General features: G+C 43.7%; 1 protein-coding gene across 3 annotated transcripts in view; it reads left to right on the top strand.

The window, feature by feature from the left end:
• CDH22 (cadherin 22) overlaps positions 1-16,625 on the top strand; it is a 100,037-nt gene extending 83,412 nt beyond the window's left edge. For 2 of the 3 annotated variants that reach the window (XM_031954591.1, XM_031954593.1), the window contains 4 exons: positions 3,352-3,473; positions 4,334-4,451; positions 9,054-9,305; positions 10,856-16,625. In XM_031954591.1, the coding sequence (XP_031810451.1) occupies positions 3,352-3,473; positions 4,334-4,451; positions 9,054-9,305; positions 10,856-11,406 (1,043 nt within the window). In that variant the 3' untranslated portion in view covers positions 11,407-16,625. Of the gene's footprint in view, positions 1-3,351; positions 3,474-4,333; positions 4,452-9,053; positions 9,306-10,659 lie in introns of all 3 variants that reach the window. The other variant, XM_031954592.1, reaches the window with a different exon arrangement.
• The last annotated feature ends 474 nt before the right edge of the window (positions 16,626-17,099 follow it).

Below are 17,099 nucleotides of genomic sequence, written 5' to 3'. Positions count from 1 at the left end.
ATGTTGACCCCACCCTTGGTAGATCCTGACAATTTCCTCTCCTTATTAATCCTTATAAGGATTATAAGGACATAAACTGACAATATATTTTGTTTAACTATAATCCAGTCCTCCTTACTCCTAGAATATAAGCTGAATGAAGGCAGGGATCATGTCTTCTTTAAACTTTGCATTCTGTTCCTAGTGCTTGTACACAGAGTCCTGCACACAGGAGGTAATTAAATTCAGAGTACTTGGATGGGCTCCATTCATTTACCATATATTTCCTGAGCACCTACTCTGTGCCTTACAGTGCAAAACCAAAAAGGACATTATTGCAATTCTCATTAAGTTTGCTATTAGGAATAAAATTAGTTACACAGGTAACTAGGTGACTAATTAAAACAATATGATAAGAGCCCAATTGTAATATAGAGTGCTTTGAGATCTAATAAAGGGAAGATCAATTTCAGTCATGGGGGAATTAAAAGTTTCCTGGAGGAGCTTTCAGATGAGAAAGCTTTAAAGGATGAGAGAGCAGGCAGATGTGAACTCCAATCCTTTGTGCCTCACTCATTCTTACCACCAATCTCCAAAAAAGGGTTTGCTGCCTGGCGAGAAGAAATTAACTGTCCATCCCAGTCCTGACCTTTGGCTCAACTGTCAGCCTGTATCTTCTTGACACCCCCATTCCTCTTTCTCATATCCTCCTCAGTTTTCTAAATGAAACTGTTTTATGTAAGGGTCTGAACAATACATTTTTAAAAACAACAGATCACCCAGAGCTTCCAGTCACGACTTGACTTCTCTCTCCCCCAAAAAAGCATTTCCTGTAATCACCAAAGGCAAATCTAGGTGAGCTGGAAAGATAAGGCAGTGGCCAGCCCCAGGAGAAGAGAAAGGGTTCTCTAAGTATAATGAACTCATGAATGAACTCAGCCAGAGGATCAGGCTCCTGGTTAATTACAGAGCTTCCCCCCACCCAGGAGGATCTGTACCTGCCTTCCAAATGATGGCTCCTTTTTTTTTTATCAGCAACCTCACAGACACCAGCCAATTCTTAGCATCTAAGCAAAGGCAGAAGCGGATTGCCATGTTCTATTCCACCCTTCCTAAGTGAATGAAAATAGTGGGGTAGGACAGAATACTAGCTCATCCAAGTGAGTGGACAACCATATAATGCCAGAAGTACAAGCAAGGTTCCCTTGCCCTTAAATATCTCCCTTACCAGGCGACATGGCATGGGAAATTCCCTCCTCTATGCATTCTTCCTCTCTATTGAACATGAACCTCTCTAATCTTCTTTGTTTAAGTTCCAACCCTTTCTAGATTCTAGTAATTTTTGTTTTAGCCACATCACTCACACACACACACACACACACACACACACACACACACACACACACAATTTCACCTCCAGCATTCTAAAATATTAGAGCTGGAAGGTATTTCAAGACTAATTTAACCACCTTATTATCATAAGGAAACAAACCAAGGAAGGGAATTGATTTGTCCAAAATCACACAGGTAGTAGGTGGTTGAACAGAGAGGCAGCATGGTACAGTGGAAGGAGAGAGCACAGACTTTGGAGGACTTGGGTTCATATCCTGCTTCTGACAAATGTAAGTGTGACCTTGAGAAATAAGTCATTTAGCTTCCTTGAATATCAATTTCCTTCACTGTAAAGTGGAAATTGGACTGGGGTTACTTTCAGATCTGGCTATGCTCTTAAAACTCAGACCTGGGTCTTATGCTTCCTAATCCAGTGCTCTTTCCACTAAGGCTCTAGTTAAAATCCCATATTTGGGGGGAACAAAGATGATATCAACCCTGTCAGATTTGATTGCCTGAGGTTGGGGCAAAGATTGAGATAGGGGTCTGGCCAAAGTGTCTGTCCAGGGAAGAAAGGCTAGAAGTTTAGACTGGGTTCTGGACTCATATAAAAAATTTTTAAAGTATATTTTTATTTTTGTTAAATATTTTCCAACTGCATTATAAAAAAAATTTAACTTTTTTTTTTAAATTTTGAGTTCCAAATTCTCTCCCTCCCCCTTGCTCTTCCTCTTCCACTTGAGAAGGCAAGCAATATGATAGTGATTATACATGCAAAGTCATGCAAAACATATTTCCATATTAGCCATGCTGCAAAAAGCCACCCTCCCCCAAGAAAACCCTAAGAAAAATAAAGTGAAAAGGTATCCTTCAATCTGCACTCAGAATTTATTAGTTCTTTCTCTGAAAGTAGATAGCATTTTTCATCATAGGTTCTTTAGAACTACTGGGTCCTTATTTTCATCTGGAAAGAACTTGGAGATCAGATAGTCCAGCATGAAGCTCAATATTTCCTCTAATAACATTTCCTCCCTAACAAGTGATCATCTTCACTATGCTGAAAACCTTTCCATGACATAGAGTTCCCCACCTTGCCTCACAATTCTGGTACCTCTCTATCTCCCCAATCCAATTCCATTCCAGTTTTGGGTAGCTTTCATTGCTAGAGAATTTTTACTTCTGTTGAGCTGATCCACTTAATTTCTATAGAAAATCCCTAATTTAAAAAACCTTTAACTTTTAAAAAATTCATAACTTTATTATATTACTGCCACCATCTTCAATAGCATACTTCTCCCCCACCAAAGAACCTTCCCTTATAACAAAAAATATTTGTTATGCAAGATAAACATGCAAAAATGTTTGTATTCTTCTTCTTCTCTGGTCCACTGCTCCTCTACTGATAGGAGAAAGAACTATATTTTGTGGTCATTTCTCTGAAATTGGTAACTTTTTTTTCTCTCAAGGCAATTGGGTTAAGTGACTTATCTAGGGTCACACAGCTAGTAAATCTTAAGTGTCTGAGGTTAGATTTGAATTCAGGTCCTCCTGACTTCAGGGCCAAAGCTTTATCTACTGCACCATCTAGCTGTCCAAGATTGGTGACCTCAGGGATCAGTTTTGATGTTTTTCAGTGGTTTTTATCCATTTTGTTATGCATACTCTGCATCAGTTCATGCAATTAATTCCTTCATGATATGAATCCCAGAAAGTGGGTCCCAGAAAGATGAGTTGTCTTGTCCAAGGTGATACAACTAGCTGTAACAGAGTGTGATCCTAGGATCGAGATGTCCTTATTTCAAATAGTCAAGCTGCCATACTGTCTGCTGACCAGTGCCCAAGAGGACCCATTCTCATTGATTTGTACCCAACCTCTCTCCCGCCTTATCTGGTTCCACCCCAGTCCTGATGGTAAACCCAGCCACTGGGGCATAGATTCTGTCCAGAGAAAGAGAACAGAAGAATTCTGTAGTTGGGAGCAGTATCACCCTTCAACCAACCTAACTCTCTGTCTTGTTCCCCTCATCCTCTGGATTACAGACAATCACTCACAGGTATCCAGAGCATCCCTTCGGATACGGATCCTAGACGTGAACGACAACCCTCCAGAACTGGCTACCCCCTATGAAGCTGCTGTATGTGAGGATGCAAAGCCTGGCCAGGTAATGACCAATTCTAGAGAAGCTGACATTTCTCTAGAACTTTACTTTTACAAAACTTAGTCACACACATCTATCTCATTCTGAGACACATGACATATCTCTGTGTGGTACATAAGGCAGGCATCATCCTCATTTTATACATGAGAAAACTGATATGGGAAGAAAATTTAAATAAGGTATCCAGAGTCAATGAGATAATTAGTGGTGGAGGATAATAGTAGTGAGATAATTAGCCAGGAACACAGAGCTAGGCCCTCATGGCTACAAGTTCCATAATCCTTCTACCTCTTCCCGTTAAAAATAAAATCTTCTGGGGGCAGCTAGGTGGCTCAGTGGATAGAGTACCAGCCCTGAAGTCAGGAGGACCTGAGTTCAAATGCAGCCTCAGACACTTAACACTTCCTAGCTGTGTGACCCTGGGCAAGTCACTTAATCCCAATTGCCCCAGCAGCAAATAAATACATAAATAGTTATCATTAATAAATAAATATTATTTAATAATAATAAAATAAATAAATCAAACTTTCTTTTTTTTATTATGAACTTAAAAATCAGCAAACACAAATATTCTAATATGTAAAGAACATACAAGAGGGTACTATGAATTTGTCACATGCTGTTTATTTTTTAAGAATTGCATATGAATCCCATGCTTTTTCACGGACTATGTCTATCCGGGGATAGGAAGGCTAGGTGAGATAAGGGTCAGGATGGGAACATCTGTGTGGCTCAGCTTCTCCATCTCCCCTTCTTAATGCTACCACCAAGGTCTTCTGTCTAGAGACTGACCCTGAGTAGCTTTATCTCACCCTGACTGGCAATGATTAGCGCCTATGCTTATCCTTTATCTTTTCTTTTAGCTCATTCAGACCATCAGTGTGGTGGACCGAGATGAACCACAGGGAGGTCATCGATTTTACTTCCGTCTGGTGCCTGAGGCCGTCAGTAACCCTCATTTCTCGCTGCTTGATATCAAAGGTAAGCCCCATCTAGTTCCTCCATCCCTTCCCATGGATCATAGACATCTCTCCCAACTTTGGTAATGGACTCAGAGTCTTGTGGAGCCATATCGATGTCCGTCAGTCAGTCAGTCCACCAACATTGGTACAAAGTCCCTTTGAGCTAGAATGATCAGAGGAAGCTTCCATGGGAAGTGAAATTTGAGCTGAGTCCTTAAAGGGGATGAGAAAATTGTGTGACTAGCTGGATTAATAGTGAGAGCAGAATGTGAATGGCTTTTCAGACATGAGTGCCTTGACTAGAATAGAGTAAGGATGCTTTATAAAGTTTATGTGGGGAAAGAACAGAATTTCTCTTTCTCTTTTTAATTCCTTCTTATAAAACTTACTGAGTATGGGATGGCAGAAGAATATATTTAAAAATGAATGGGATATAAAAACAAAAGATATCCATACTTTTATTTTTGGAGACAATCAGGGTTAAGTGAATTGCCCAGGGCCACACAACTAATAAGTGTTTGAAGTGGTATTTGTGCCACCCTAGCTGTCCTGATATCAATACTTTTAAAAGAATGCCAAAAAAATGTAAAGAAAGAAAAAGATATAGGGATCATGACACATTGCATTCTCAATGAGTCAAATTGTGACAATACCATTTCTCTTCATTGCATTAATAGAAGTGTAGTGTATGCAGAACAAGGAGCGATAGCCCTGTTGTTCTCTAGAAAGGTCAGATCCCACCCAGAATAATATGTCCAGTTCCAGTCACCACCATTTAGGAAGTTGTAGTTTGTCCAGAAGTAGGCAACGAAAAGATGATTGGATTTCCCATTATATCACAGGTTTGTTGAAAGAAATTTGGTCTATTTTCTTGGAGTAGAAAAAAACTTAGGAAACGATTGTTATCTTGAAATATCTGAAAGTTTTTCATTTGGAGGGATAAGTAGACTTGTTCTACTCCTAGGGAACAAAACTGGGAGTAATGGATGGAAGCCGTAGGGAGGCAGAGGAAAAACTTCCTAAGTCAGAGCTTTCCCAAAGTGGAATGCACTTATTTGTGAACAATTAGAAGTTGGACCACCAAGTGATCCAGCAGAAAGGTGGGCAATTCCTACTGAGATACAGAGATACACTCTAAGAAGGGGAGATGGAGAAGCTGATAACAGATAATATTCCAGTGTTAACACCATCATAGTCTAACCACTCCCAACATCAGAGAACTTATATCCTCTGCTGGTATTAGAAGAGGTCGGAGAAAAGGATTTCTCAAGCACCTTTTCTTGTCCCAAGATGAGAGACCTTATACTCATTCCCCTCCAAAATAAAATGTTGGCATCCTTTGTGTACACAAAGAGAGTGCTACTGAGATCAATAAACTTTCTAGTAGTAGAAATAGGTTTTACTGAACTATCCACTCTCACTAGTTTTTCTTATGATTGAGGACATGCATTTTTAATGAAGCTGACAGGGATAGGTGAGGATAATAGAGTCATGGAATAGAAGCAAGTCAACCACCCAGGAGATCACACCTATTAACCTCATGCTTTTAATCATTGAATTGACCACCCTGGGATGATCTGGGTGTATATCCAGAATTAATTCCTTGAAGATCCTGGGTTAGAGCATGACATTTGCAGCCTGATTTATCCTCCCCCTCCAAGAAGGTATGGCCCCTATTTCCCACAGGTCCATAGTTGTTTCCTTTCTTCCAGTTTTCCAGCATCTGGAAGCAAGAGAAATGACATTGGGACATTCTATATCCGAATGTTCTAATCATATTTGTTTGGCTGGGGGCTGGGGAATATCTAAATCATGTGGGGATGAAGCCCAGAACAAATCCAATAATGATAATTGTAATAACTCACCATCGTATAACATTTTCCTCACAGTAGTCCTATGAGATTTGTACAAATAATAATGATAATGTCTGGCATTTGTATAGTACCTTAAGGTTTACAAAGTATATTGAGTACACATTATCTCATATGATCCTTACAATGGTTTCCTGAGGTATATTTTGCTGGTTCTAGTCCCATTTTACAGATAAAGAAACGAAGGCTTAATGATAAATGACTTACTCATAGTTGTGAAATTAATAAATATTGGAAGTCAATGCAAACTTCTCCTGACTCTAGCTTTTCCATATGTTATTTCTACCACTTTTATAGAGCCTTTGTTATTTTCTACAGCTGAATAAACTGAGGTCCAGAGAGCGTGACTTGTCCACTTACACTGCAATAATTTGCATAGTTAGGTTATAAACCAGGGTGTCCTGATCAAAAGTCTGATTTTTTTTCTGCTACCACATGCATTGCCTTTCAGTAATTGTTTATCTGTGTGGGTTGGTGGAATTTGGGGGCTGGTGGGTGGCAACTACTGTATGCTAGGAAAAATCCGTTTAGAGGAGTGGGTGGGAGGCCCTCTCCTCCCTCCCTGTCCCTGAGCACCCCCCTTCCCTCCCCTTTTTCTTATAAATATCCACTGTGACAAACTGCTACCCCTGGCCCATCTGTTTCTTTGTACAAATTTGTAGCCAGTTTGGAAACGTGATTTATAAATATTGCTTTTGCAGCCAGGGACTGACACTGATGAATGTCAGCCCAGATGGATGCCTGCCGCTCCCTGGCTCCCCTCCCTCACCCTTTCTTTGCAGTGGTGAAAAGGGCACCCCTCCAAGCCTCTGAGGCTTCCCTAACCTGGACCATTGGCAGGTATATTAACTATAGGGATTCAGACTACCAGGTCACTCCTGGGGGAAGAGGGAGAAGGCTTGAGGTCCTGGTCCACTATATCTCCCTAAGGTCTGGTCTCCTTACCTGATACAATATAAAGATGATCTTAAGTCAGGAGATTTGGATTCAAATTCCAGTTCTGCCATTTGTTAGCTTTGTAACCCTGGTCAAGTAACTTTATTCTCTGAGCCTTCATTTCCTTCTTTGTAAAATGAGAGTGGTGATATTTGTACTCCCTACATCTCAGGGACACCATGAAGAAGGGACTTTGTAAATCTCAAAGCGCCATGAAAAAGGAGAATTATCATCATGGCTATTAAGGGCCCAGCTCTGGAGAGGATTTCCCAATACAGGTAGGGTGTTAGAGGTTGACAGCAAGAGATTGAATAGAATAGAAGCAGGAGACAGTTGTGAGTACAAAACAACTAATTAGTGACTATTTCTTCCCCACACACACCCCTCTAAGTTCCCCATTACACAGGCTGAAGCTTAAACCCAGAAGCGAATTCCTTTTTCAGCTATTCCCCTTGTCTTGCCAGCTCAACCTCTAAGCTGAATTCAGTAAACATTACTTTTACCTGACATAAGTATCTGCCTTCTCAAAGGTTAGTCAGTCAGTCAACAAGTGCTGATTGAAACCCATGTGTCTCTGCCCATGTGAATGTGAGCATGGGGCTCTGTGAGAAATGTGAAGAAAGCAAAACATTAGAAAAGCTGGTTTCTGCCCTGAGATCTTGATTCAGTTGAGGAGACAAGATTCCCATTATCAGACCATGTGTGACAAAACCCCTGTGAGGGATACAGATGGCCAGGATTATAGGAACTCAGAGGGAGAAATTCTATAAGCTGGGACATAGGAAGAAGCCAAATGAGGCTTTGGATGGGAGATTTTAGCTAGGCAGAAGTAGGAAAGGGCCTTTTGTTTTAAGTATGTGGAAGGCACATGTGTCTACTGCATTGGAGAACAATTGGGAGGGTGAACTGGCTTGATTGCAGCACAAGAAAAGAGAGCAGATACTCTAAATATGAACCAAAACATAAAGGTGGGAATGACCTGGCCACAAATGGGTCAGCATACCTGGAGTCAAGACTTTCTGAAGTGAGGGAGTTGGGGATGATGCAGGAGATAAGGTTGAAAAGATCAAAATAAAACAAGAGTGCTGGAAAGAATCTTTGTCTGGGCATTCTTAGCCTCCAATCCCTGTCCCAAATCAGTAAATCTTTGCTTACTTCCTATTAAGTATGAAATGAAACAAATTCTAGAGCTTATCATGAATATGAACACATGAAATAAAATAAATTTTCTTTTCCAAGGGTACACAAAAGTTTTATAACTAAATTGACTGGAAATCAATTTAGTGTGCCTAGGATAAGATAGTTATTTATCAAATATTTGCTGTACTCTTTTGACAAGTTTCTCATACCCACTGTCTCTTGGACTTTGTGGCACTGAACTGATTAAATTTAAAGAAATCACCTCAAATTGAGGAGGAGGAAGAAGAGGAGGAGGAGGAGGAGAAGGAGGAGGAGGAGGAGAGTAAAATCTAGAAGAAATTGGGCAGAGCTGGGAAGCAGAGCAAAGTTTCTTCTTAAGAGTGAGGAAGGAGGGTTCCAAGTCTGACACATCCCATCCCATAAAGAAGCCAGGGCCATCACTTCCATTCTGAGTACCTCTGCACCAAGGAGCTGGCAGGAAGCCAGGGAGGAACAATAAATGTGATGGAGGGATGGGAAAGGATTGACTTACAAAAGAAGATGAAGGGAGTAAATCACTGGGATGTGGGAAGGGGCAGAGATTCTAAGAGTATACCAATGGGTAGAATCAGAGGCTAGGCCAGGGTAATGGCTTAGTTATTGCCTTCTCCACATGCCTCCTTACCTCTATTTAGATAATACAGCAGCCGTGCACACACAACACGTGGGCTTCAACCGACAGGAGCAAGATGTCTTCTTCCTCCCCATACTGGTGGTGGACAGTGGGCCACCCACACTCAGCAGCACAGGAACCCTCACCATCCGTGTGTGTGGCTGTGATAGTGCTGGTGCCATCCAGTCCTGCAACACCACAGCCTATGTGATGGCTGCCTCACTGAGCCCAGGGGCCCTCATTGCCCTGCTGGTCTGCATCCTCATACTGGTTGGTGAGTCTGCTGTGGACCCAGCTTTTCCCCTCTGGCAGGTTGCTCCCTTACTGTGGTGTTCTGTAGCCTGGGTTGTATGTAGAGTCCAGAAGACTTCATTTCCCAATCTCCAGTCTGAAAATAAGTCCATGTTCATTATATCCACTGCAAGACCCAGCCCCACTCCTTCCTACACTGAATGAGGAATTGTTGGAGACCTTTGGGAATTCAGAGCTGGAATGAACATTAGAACATAGAATGTCAACGGTATAGGGGAGCTTAGAGCATAGAACATGGGATGTTAGTATTGGGAGGGACTCTAGAATTTAGAATATATACAAGATGTCTGAAGTCCTATTGTAGTTTCAAGCTCTTGAAACTTAAAAGGAGCCTTAAGGGTCCATCCTTTCCTTACTCCACAACCCTGAGATGAGGTCATTGAAGATTCCTAGAGGTCTAGGGTCATTGGTCTATTATAAAAAAAAAAAAAAATGAGGATGTCTCCCTCCCCAACCCACAAACATTCACCTTTTCTCAAACTTGTACAGTACTGCATCTGGACATTCCCTCACCTAGTCCAGACTTCAGTCCCTAAGAAAGCTCCCTTCTGCTTCTTCTCCCCCACTCCTATTTTAGGGGAACCAGCCTATGGCTAAGTTAACACTTGCCTCACCTTCCACAACACTCAGAGGCAAAAGAGACAACCTAGAGAGTCCCGAAATAGGAAGGACAGGCTCCTCTCACCCCCCCCCCTCAGCTCAGAAACCCCTTTCCCACTGGGTGCACTTTACATCGGTTTCATTTTCCAACGCAGTGCAAACAAATTTCTGCCTAATTGCCCACAAACGAATAAAGTGCCCATCAGTGTTCTAAAGGTGACGGGCGGAATAGCTGATGGAGCAGTCACATCTGCAGCCCTTGCCCGCCTGCTCTCGCAGCCATCTGCTCCAGCTTCCCCCTCCAGTGACTCCCCCAGCCTCCAGCCCACTCATACCCTGCCATCTATCCACCTCACTTGCGCCTCCGATTAACTTGCAGGACAGCCGGTTGCGGTCTCTTTTGGAGGTGTGCGCTAGGATTCCCCTGCCACATCAACCCCTCTGTGGGAACAGGAGAGGGACCCTGGTGAAGTCAGACGGGTTGGGGGTAGGGGTACTGAAGATCATACGTAGGACCATTTTTCCAATGATGTCTCTCTTTTCTTCTTCCTTCCAACACACTCCCTATTACCCTCATTCTGGTGGGTCTCTCATCCATCTTTTCCCTGCCTACTTCATCTATTTATTCCCTTCCTCCCTCTGCCCACACCATGTTCTCCGTGTGGTCCTCTGTCCTGTCCCTTCCGTGTCCTCTCCGCCTCCTCCCCTCGTTTAAGCTTGTTTTCCATTCTCCTCGCTTTTCCACGACTCCCTCCCCGAAACTTGCCTCCCTGCATTGGCCTCGGTGGGGCACTCCCACCTCTCGGCCAATCGATCCCCTACCCCTACTCTCCTCTGGACCAAACCCTTCCCTCTCCCGGGGCCAAATCCTCCTTGTCTCCGCTCCTTGTGTCCTTCCCTGTCCCTGGCCAGTGCTGGTCCTGCTCATCCTCACGCTGAAGCGCCACCACAAAAGCCACCTGAGCTCAGAGGAAGACGAGGACATGAGAGACAACGTCATCAAGTACAACGACGAGGGTGGTGGAGAGCAGGACACGGAGGCCTACGACATGTCGGCGCTGCGGAGCCTGTACGACTTTAGCGAGATCAAAGGCGGGGATGGCGGCGGGGGAGGGGGCAGCTGCGGCGGGGGCGGCCTCCAGTCTGGTCTGCAGTCGGAGCGCCCCTCCCTCCCGCTTCCACAGGGGGCCCCGAGCCCGGAGCTGGACTTCTCCCTCTTCAGGGACTTCATCAGCAGGAAAGTGGCGCTGGCGGACGCGGACTTGTCTGTGCCGCCTTACGACGCTTTCCAGACGTATGCTTTCGAGGGTGCGGACTCGCCCGCAGCCTCGCTCAGTTCGGTACACACCCGCTCGAGCTCAGAGCAGGACTTCTCCTATCTCAGCAGCTGGGGGCCACGGTTCCGCCCGCTGGCCGCGCTCTATGCCGGGCACAGGGCAGACGAGGAGGGTGACGCGTCCTAGCCCGCCCTTCTCCTCGGGGCTCCGTGACTCTGGCATTGAGGCAGCTCCGAAAGACCAAAGCACCCCCCACCACCCCACCCGCTCACCTCAGTTCCCACCGTCTGATCAAACCTCACTCGGAGAGCCTTGAGTTTGGGGGTGGGGGTGGGGAGGGTCGGGGAACAGAAAGAAGCAGATACAGACCCGGGGCCCTTCCCCAATGCTAACCCTCTTCACCCTCAACTTCGTGCCCAGAGCTCGCGGGGAGCTCAGAGCGCGTGTCCCGTGGTCTCTCAACCCCATCTGTATTAAAAGTCCCGCACTGACAATCCGGAGTGATTAGGGGAAGGGGAAATCCTGGAGCTTTCCAGGCGGGGGGCATTCAGAGGGTCAGTGAAAACGGATTTGGGGTGTGCTTTGACCTTTAGAGGCATGAGAAATGGGGTGGGGGAGGAGACTGTGATCCGTCAGGAAACAAAACCTGGGTTAGAAATAAGGGAAGTTGTAGGGGGGCTTTCTCCGGCATCTCTCCTAGTCTCTAGGGGAGCAGATGCTGGGAAGAGGAAATGGGAGCCTTTTTTATTTGAAGGACTATTATGTGGAAGAGTTACTGGGTTTCAGCATGGTCACTGGAAGGCATACGTAGGTAGTGCCGGGTTGGAAGTGGGGGTGAGTGGAATGGCAGAGACAGTTCTGCCAGACATTACGAAAACTTTCTAACGAAGAGATCTGTCTGAAAGTAGAATGGACTGCTTCTGTGGGTAGTGAGCCCTTTGTCAAAGATTTTCAAGCAAAGGCTGGATGACTTCTTGTCAGGAAAGTTGTAAAGGGGGTTCCTATTCAGGGAGGTGGCCTGAGAGACCTCTAAGTTCTCTTTCTAGCTGCAATGATTACTACTCTATATAGAGGGAAAACACCCTTCTCCCAACCTAAGGCTCCCTTGCCCCAAAAGAAAGACCCATTAAGAGCATATTCAATTCAATAAGAGTTTATTATTAACCTGTGTGCCAGACACTGGGGGATACCAAAGCAAAAACGAAAAACTGTGACTTCGAAGAAATTATATTCTCCTGGAAGGAAAATAACATGTACAAGTAAACACAAAATAAATACAGAGGGGACACTGACAACTAGGGGGGATCATAAAAGCCTCTAGTGAGAGGTGGAACTTGAGTTGAGTCCTGAAGGGAACTAGGGATTCCAGGAGGCTTTTCGAGCAGCAATTTGTATGGAGCCAGGAGATATATCCTGTAGGGGGAATATCAAGTTAGGTTGGAATAGTCAGTGAAGATGGACAATATCCATTAATCCTGGAAAAATAGGCTGGAGTCTGATTATTATGGGCTTAAACACAAAACAATGTTGTTTGGTGGTGGTGGTGGACGGGGTTATCCTAGGGAAAATAGGGAGCCAATGAAAGTTTGAGCTAGGTAATGACACAGTTATGTGCTTACTGCAACCAACCACAACCATCTTCTGGGGGGTAGGAAAGGAAGTTGGGGGAGGCAAAATCTGCTCAGAGTGAAGAAGAGATCCTGGGAGTTAAGACAAGGGGATGTCTGAGCCATCACGTGATTTCTCAGAGCCCCTTTTTGTGCGGGTCTCTGGAAACTAAGGAGATTTCCTGAGCCCTGGAAACAAGTGGGGAAGACTTGAGCTAGAGTGGCAACTCGAAAGGCTGGGAGTGAGGTAGGGCCTGGGTTTTTCTTCCTTTCCTCCCTTCCCTTACTTCTGCCCTCCTTGTCTCTAAGGTACAGTTACCTTTGGGGTTGCGCAGGCGCAGGGAGAAGCCAGACTTCAGAATGCCAGGTGCCGTTAGTGCCTCTAGGGTGTGATTCAAGAGAGATGGATGGAGCCGCCAGGCTGGTTGGTGGGGGCCAAGGAAAAAAAGGTGGAGATCTTTAATCTATCCGCCTACAGGGACTGATCTATTTCTCCTAGACGTGGGCGACTGCAAGGGAACGGAGGGAAGGGAAGACTGGTGGCTGTGGGAGAGGTTCCAGCAAGGAGAATAGAGAATCTAACCTCAACGCCCTGGGTCCTCGATGTCCCCTCTCTCAGAGATCTCTGCACCCTGAGTCTACTGACAGAGGGAGAAAAACAAAAGAAAGATGCAGTGGCCTTACCTTTGTAGAGAAGAAATATGAAGACTGGTACCCCCTCATGAGCTCAAGGCCCTGACCTGGGCTGAAGGGAATAATTAGCTGTAAGTTTGGCCCTGTGCTGTAATAGACAATCTAGGAAGAAATTCACAGATCAAGTCTCAGGATATCACAGCTGAAAGTGATGTTAGAACAACATAGAATGTTAGGGTCAGAAGATTCCCTTAGGAAATCAGTTAACAGCAACAACAAAAAAGTTCTTCTGACTCCCAAGCCAAGGAGATTTGCCATTACATCATAACTGAAATTGGGCTATAATACATTGACTTCAGTCTGTAAGTTTACAAGGTTGCAAGATTTCCTCTAAAGTTATACAATCCTAGAGTCCCAGATGGAAGAAGTTTGGAAGATCTTGAGTTCACCATTTCTTGAGCAGAAATCTAGTTTGTATCAATGTTAATAAGTAATTATCAGGCCTCTTTGCTTGAAGGCTCTCTATTATGGGGAGCCCACTATCATATGACACACTCCATTCCATTTCTAGACTGCTCTGATTGTTATGTCAGGGACTCTTTTTCTTCCCTTCCCACACCTGTCTCTGTCTCTGTCTCAATCTCTCTGTCTCTTTTTTTTCTCTTTCTCATCATTCTGCTCTCTAGGGCCAAAAAGATTAATAACAGCTCACATTTATGTAGACTTTAATGTCTGCACAATGATTTACATATTTTGGCATCTCATTTGATCTTCCTTTGAGGGAGGTACTATTGTCATTACCATTTTTACAGATGAGAAAAGTGAAGCTCATAGAAGGGCTTAGGGTCATACATCTAAGGCAGTATTTATATCTAGGTCTTCCTGACTTCAAATTCAGTTCCGTATTCTCTAGGCTGCTAAGTGGTGCAGTGGAATAGAACATGGAGGCTGGAATTCTGAAGAGGTGAGTTCAAATCTGGCTTCAGACACTTATTAGTTGCCTGACTCTGGGCAAACCACTTTACTGTCTGCCTCCAGTTTCCTTAACTTTAAAATGAGGATAATCAAAGCACCTACCTCATAGGATTGTGGTGAGGATCAAATTTGATAATATTTTAATACTTTTTAGCACAGTATCGGGCCCACAGTAGTTGCTTAAAAAGAAGTTCATTCCCTTCTTCCTCCCACTACACCCCAAAACTCTTATCTCTTGTCACAAGGTTTCAAATACTTGAAGTCAAATGATCGTATTTCCTCTCCTCTTTTTTCTAGGTTCCCAAACCAGCTCTTTTATAACACCTTTTCCAACCCCCAACTATTCTTTGCTTACCTTTCATATCTCCAGCTCTAGAGGTGTTATCTTTTTAGCAAAGCTCCACCCTTGAACTGTCCTTCCCCTCCTCTTAGGATCTCTGCTCTTAAACTGCATGCATTCCTCCAAACACCCTCCCTTCCTCTCTTTAAATAAACACTTTGCCCCAACTAAGAAAAGCTGGGTTAGCCTGTGAGTTGGCTGTTTCCCTGAAGGCCATTCCCTCCAGTTTTGACGAATACTTTGCCATGCCTAATTGACAACAGCTCTGATTCAATTCAAGCAAGGTTTGGGTATCAAATCAACCTCCACTACATTTGTTAAGTACCCGCTGTAATAATAACTCACATCTCTACAGCTTTGTCTTCACAACTCTATGAAGTAGTGATAATAATTTCACTGACATTTATATGACATTTATAAGTTTGTAAAGTGTTTTACATATGTTAGCTCATTTAAACCTCACTGCAGCCTGTGGGGTAGGTACTACTGACAGGCCCATTTTACAGATGAGAAAACTGAAGGCTTTGTTCAGGTTCACACAGCTAGGAAGCATCTGAAGTGGGATTTGAATGTTAGAGCTAGTGTGTTGTATACCCATTTTTATGGATTAGAAAATCGAGCCTCAGAATAGGGAAGTAATTTGTCCAAAGTTATAAAAATAGTGTCGAAAGTCACTGCTAGAATCCTGATCTCCTGACTAAAAGTCCAGTGCTCAACCTATGCAATGGTGTTACCTCTAACATGGGGTCCTGTGCTAGGTTCTATGGGAGGTAATTATAACAACTCAGCAACATTACCTAGAGAGAAAGATAAGACACAGAGCATCTGAACTGATGAAGACACTGATGGCGAGGTTGTGTTCTGGGAGAAGTACTATGGGAGTATGAGTTTGGAAAGACAACTTTTAGCTAGGGGAATTTAGTTAGGGCATTATGAGCTGAACTTTGAGGGACAGATAAGATTTCGATAAGGGACTGAAAGGGACCCCAGATCCAGAGGCAAGTAAGTTTATCAAACCTCCCTACAGTTCCTACCAGAAGAAACAGGTTTGAAGTTAGTCTCTACTTCCTCTATTCTGGGTTTGTATCCCCTCTGGAGGGATACTTGGCATATATATATCTTCCAGGGAAGAAACCCTGTAACTGGATATCCTCATAGGAACTGAAATCTAGATGAGCTCCAAGTGCATTCTTATGGAAGAAGGCTTCTTTGGGGCTTTTCCAGCCCTCATTTCACTAGAAAGCCCATTTGGTCATATTTCAGCCCATAATCTTACCCTCTCCTGGAGTCAGAAGAAAAACCTGAGTTCAAATCTGATCTTATATATTTCCTGGCTATGGGACCATGGGGAAGTCACTTAACTCCTGTCTTCCTCAGTGTCCCAGGATTGTTGTGAAGATCAAATGAAATAATATTTGCAAAAATACTTAGCTCAGTGCCTGACACATTGTAAGCAATGTATGCTTATTCCCTCCCCTCTCCTCTCACAGATCTATCCTATATTCCCTTCCCTTCAGGCTCTAGTCTACCAAAGGATAGGAATGCTTATTGGCAAACCATATGAACTCAACCGTGCTCATTCATTTATCCAACCAACATTTATTGGTGCCCACTTGGTGTAGAGTATTGTGCTAGGAAATGTGCCTGGAAATAGAAGACCATGAACAACTCACCAAAAACCTGCTACTGCTTCCTTTGTGGATGGCTGTGTGAGGCGCTGTGGGTAAAACAAAAGACATGACATTCCAATTAAACATTTATTCATGCATGCTATATAGATGCCACTCTGTCAGGTTCTATGAAAAGAAATGAATGCTCCAGTCCAACAATAATAATAGCTAGCATTTATATAGCACTTTTAGGTTTAGCTGTGCATTCTACAAGCATTATCTCATTTGCTATTATTATCACCCCTATTTATAGACAAAGAAACTGAGGCAGGATTTAAGTGACCTGCATGCAGCTAGTGTGTGTCTGAAACTGTATTTGAACTGAAGTCTTCCTCACTCAAAGTCTGACACTCAAGTCTACTGCACCACCAAGCTGCTTCTACAAAGACAAGTTATAGTCTTGCATTGTATGTGTGAGGTGCTGTGTTGTGGGTGAAGATAGAAGATGTTTGTTGTTGCTTGTTATTGTTTTTCAATTGTTTTCGACTCTTTGTGACCCCATTTGGAGTTTTCTTGGCAAAGATACCAGAGTGGTTTGCCATTTCTTTCTCCAACTTATTTTACAGACAAGGAAATTGAGGCACACAGGGTTAAGTGACTTATCCAGGGTCACATAGCTGGTAGGTGTCTGAGGCCAGATTTGAACTTCAGGCC

This window comes from Sarcophilus harrisii, chromosome 2 (genome assembly GCF_902635505.1).
Source record: "Sarcophilus harrisii chromosome 2, mSarHar1.11, whole genome shotgun sequence".
Taxonomy (NCBI): Eukaryota; Metazoa; Chordata; class Mammalia; order Dasyuromorphia; family Dasyuridae; genus Sarcophilus; species Sarcophilus harrisii.
Note: the sequence above shows the minus strand (reverse complement) of the source record. Positions and strands in the feature narration are given on the sequence as shown.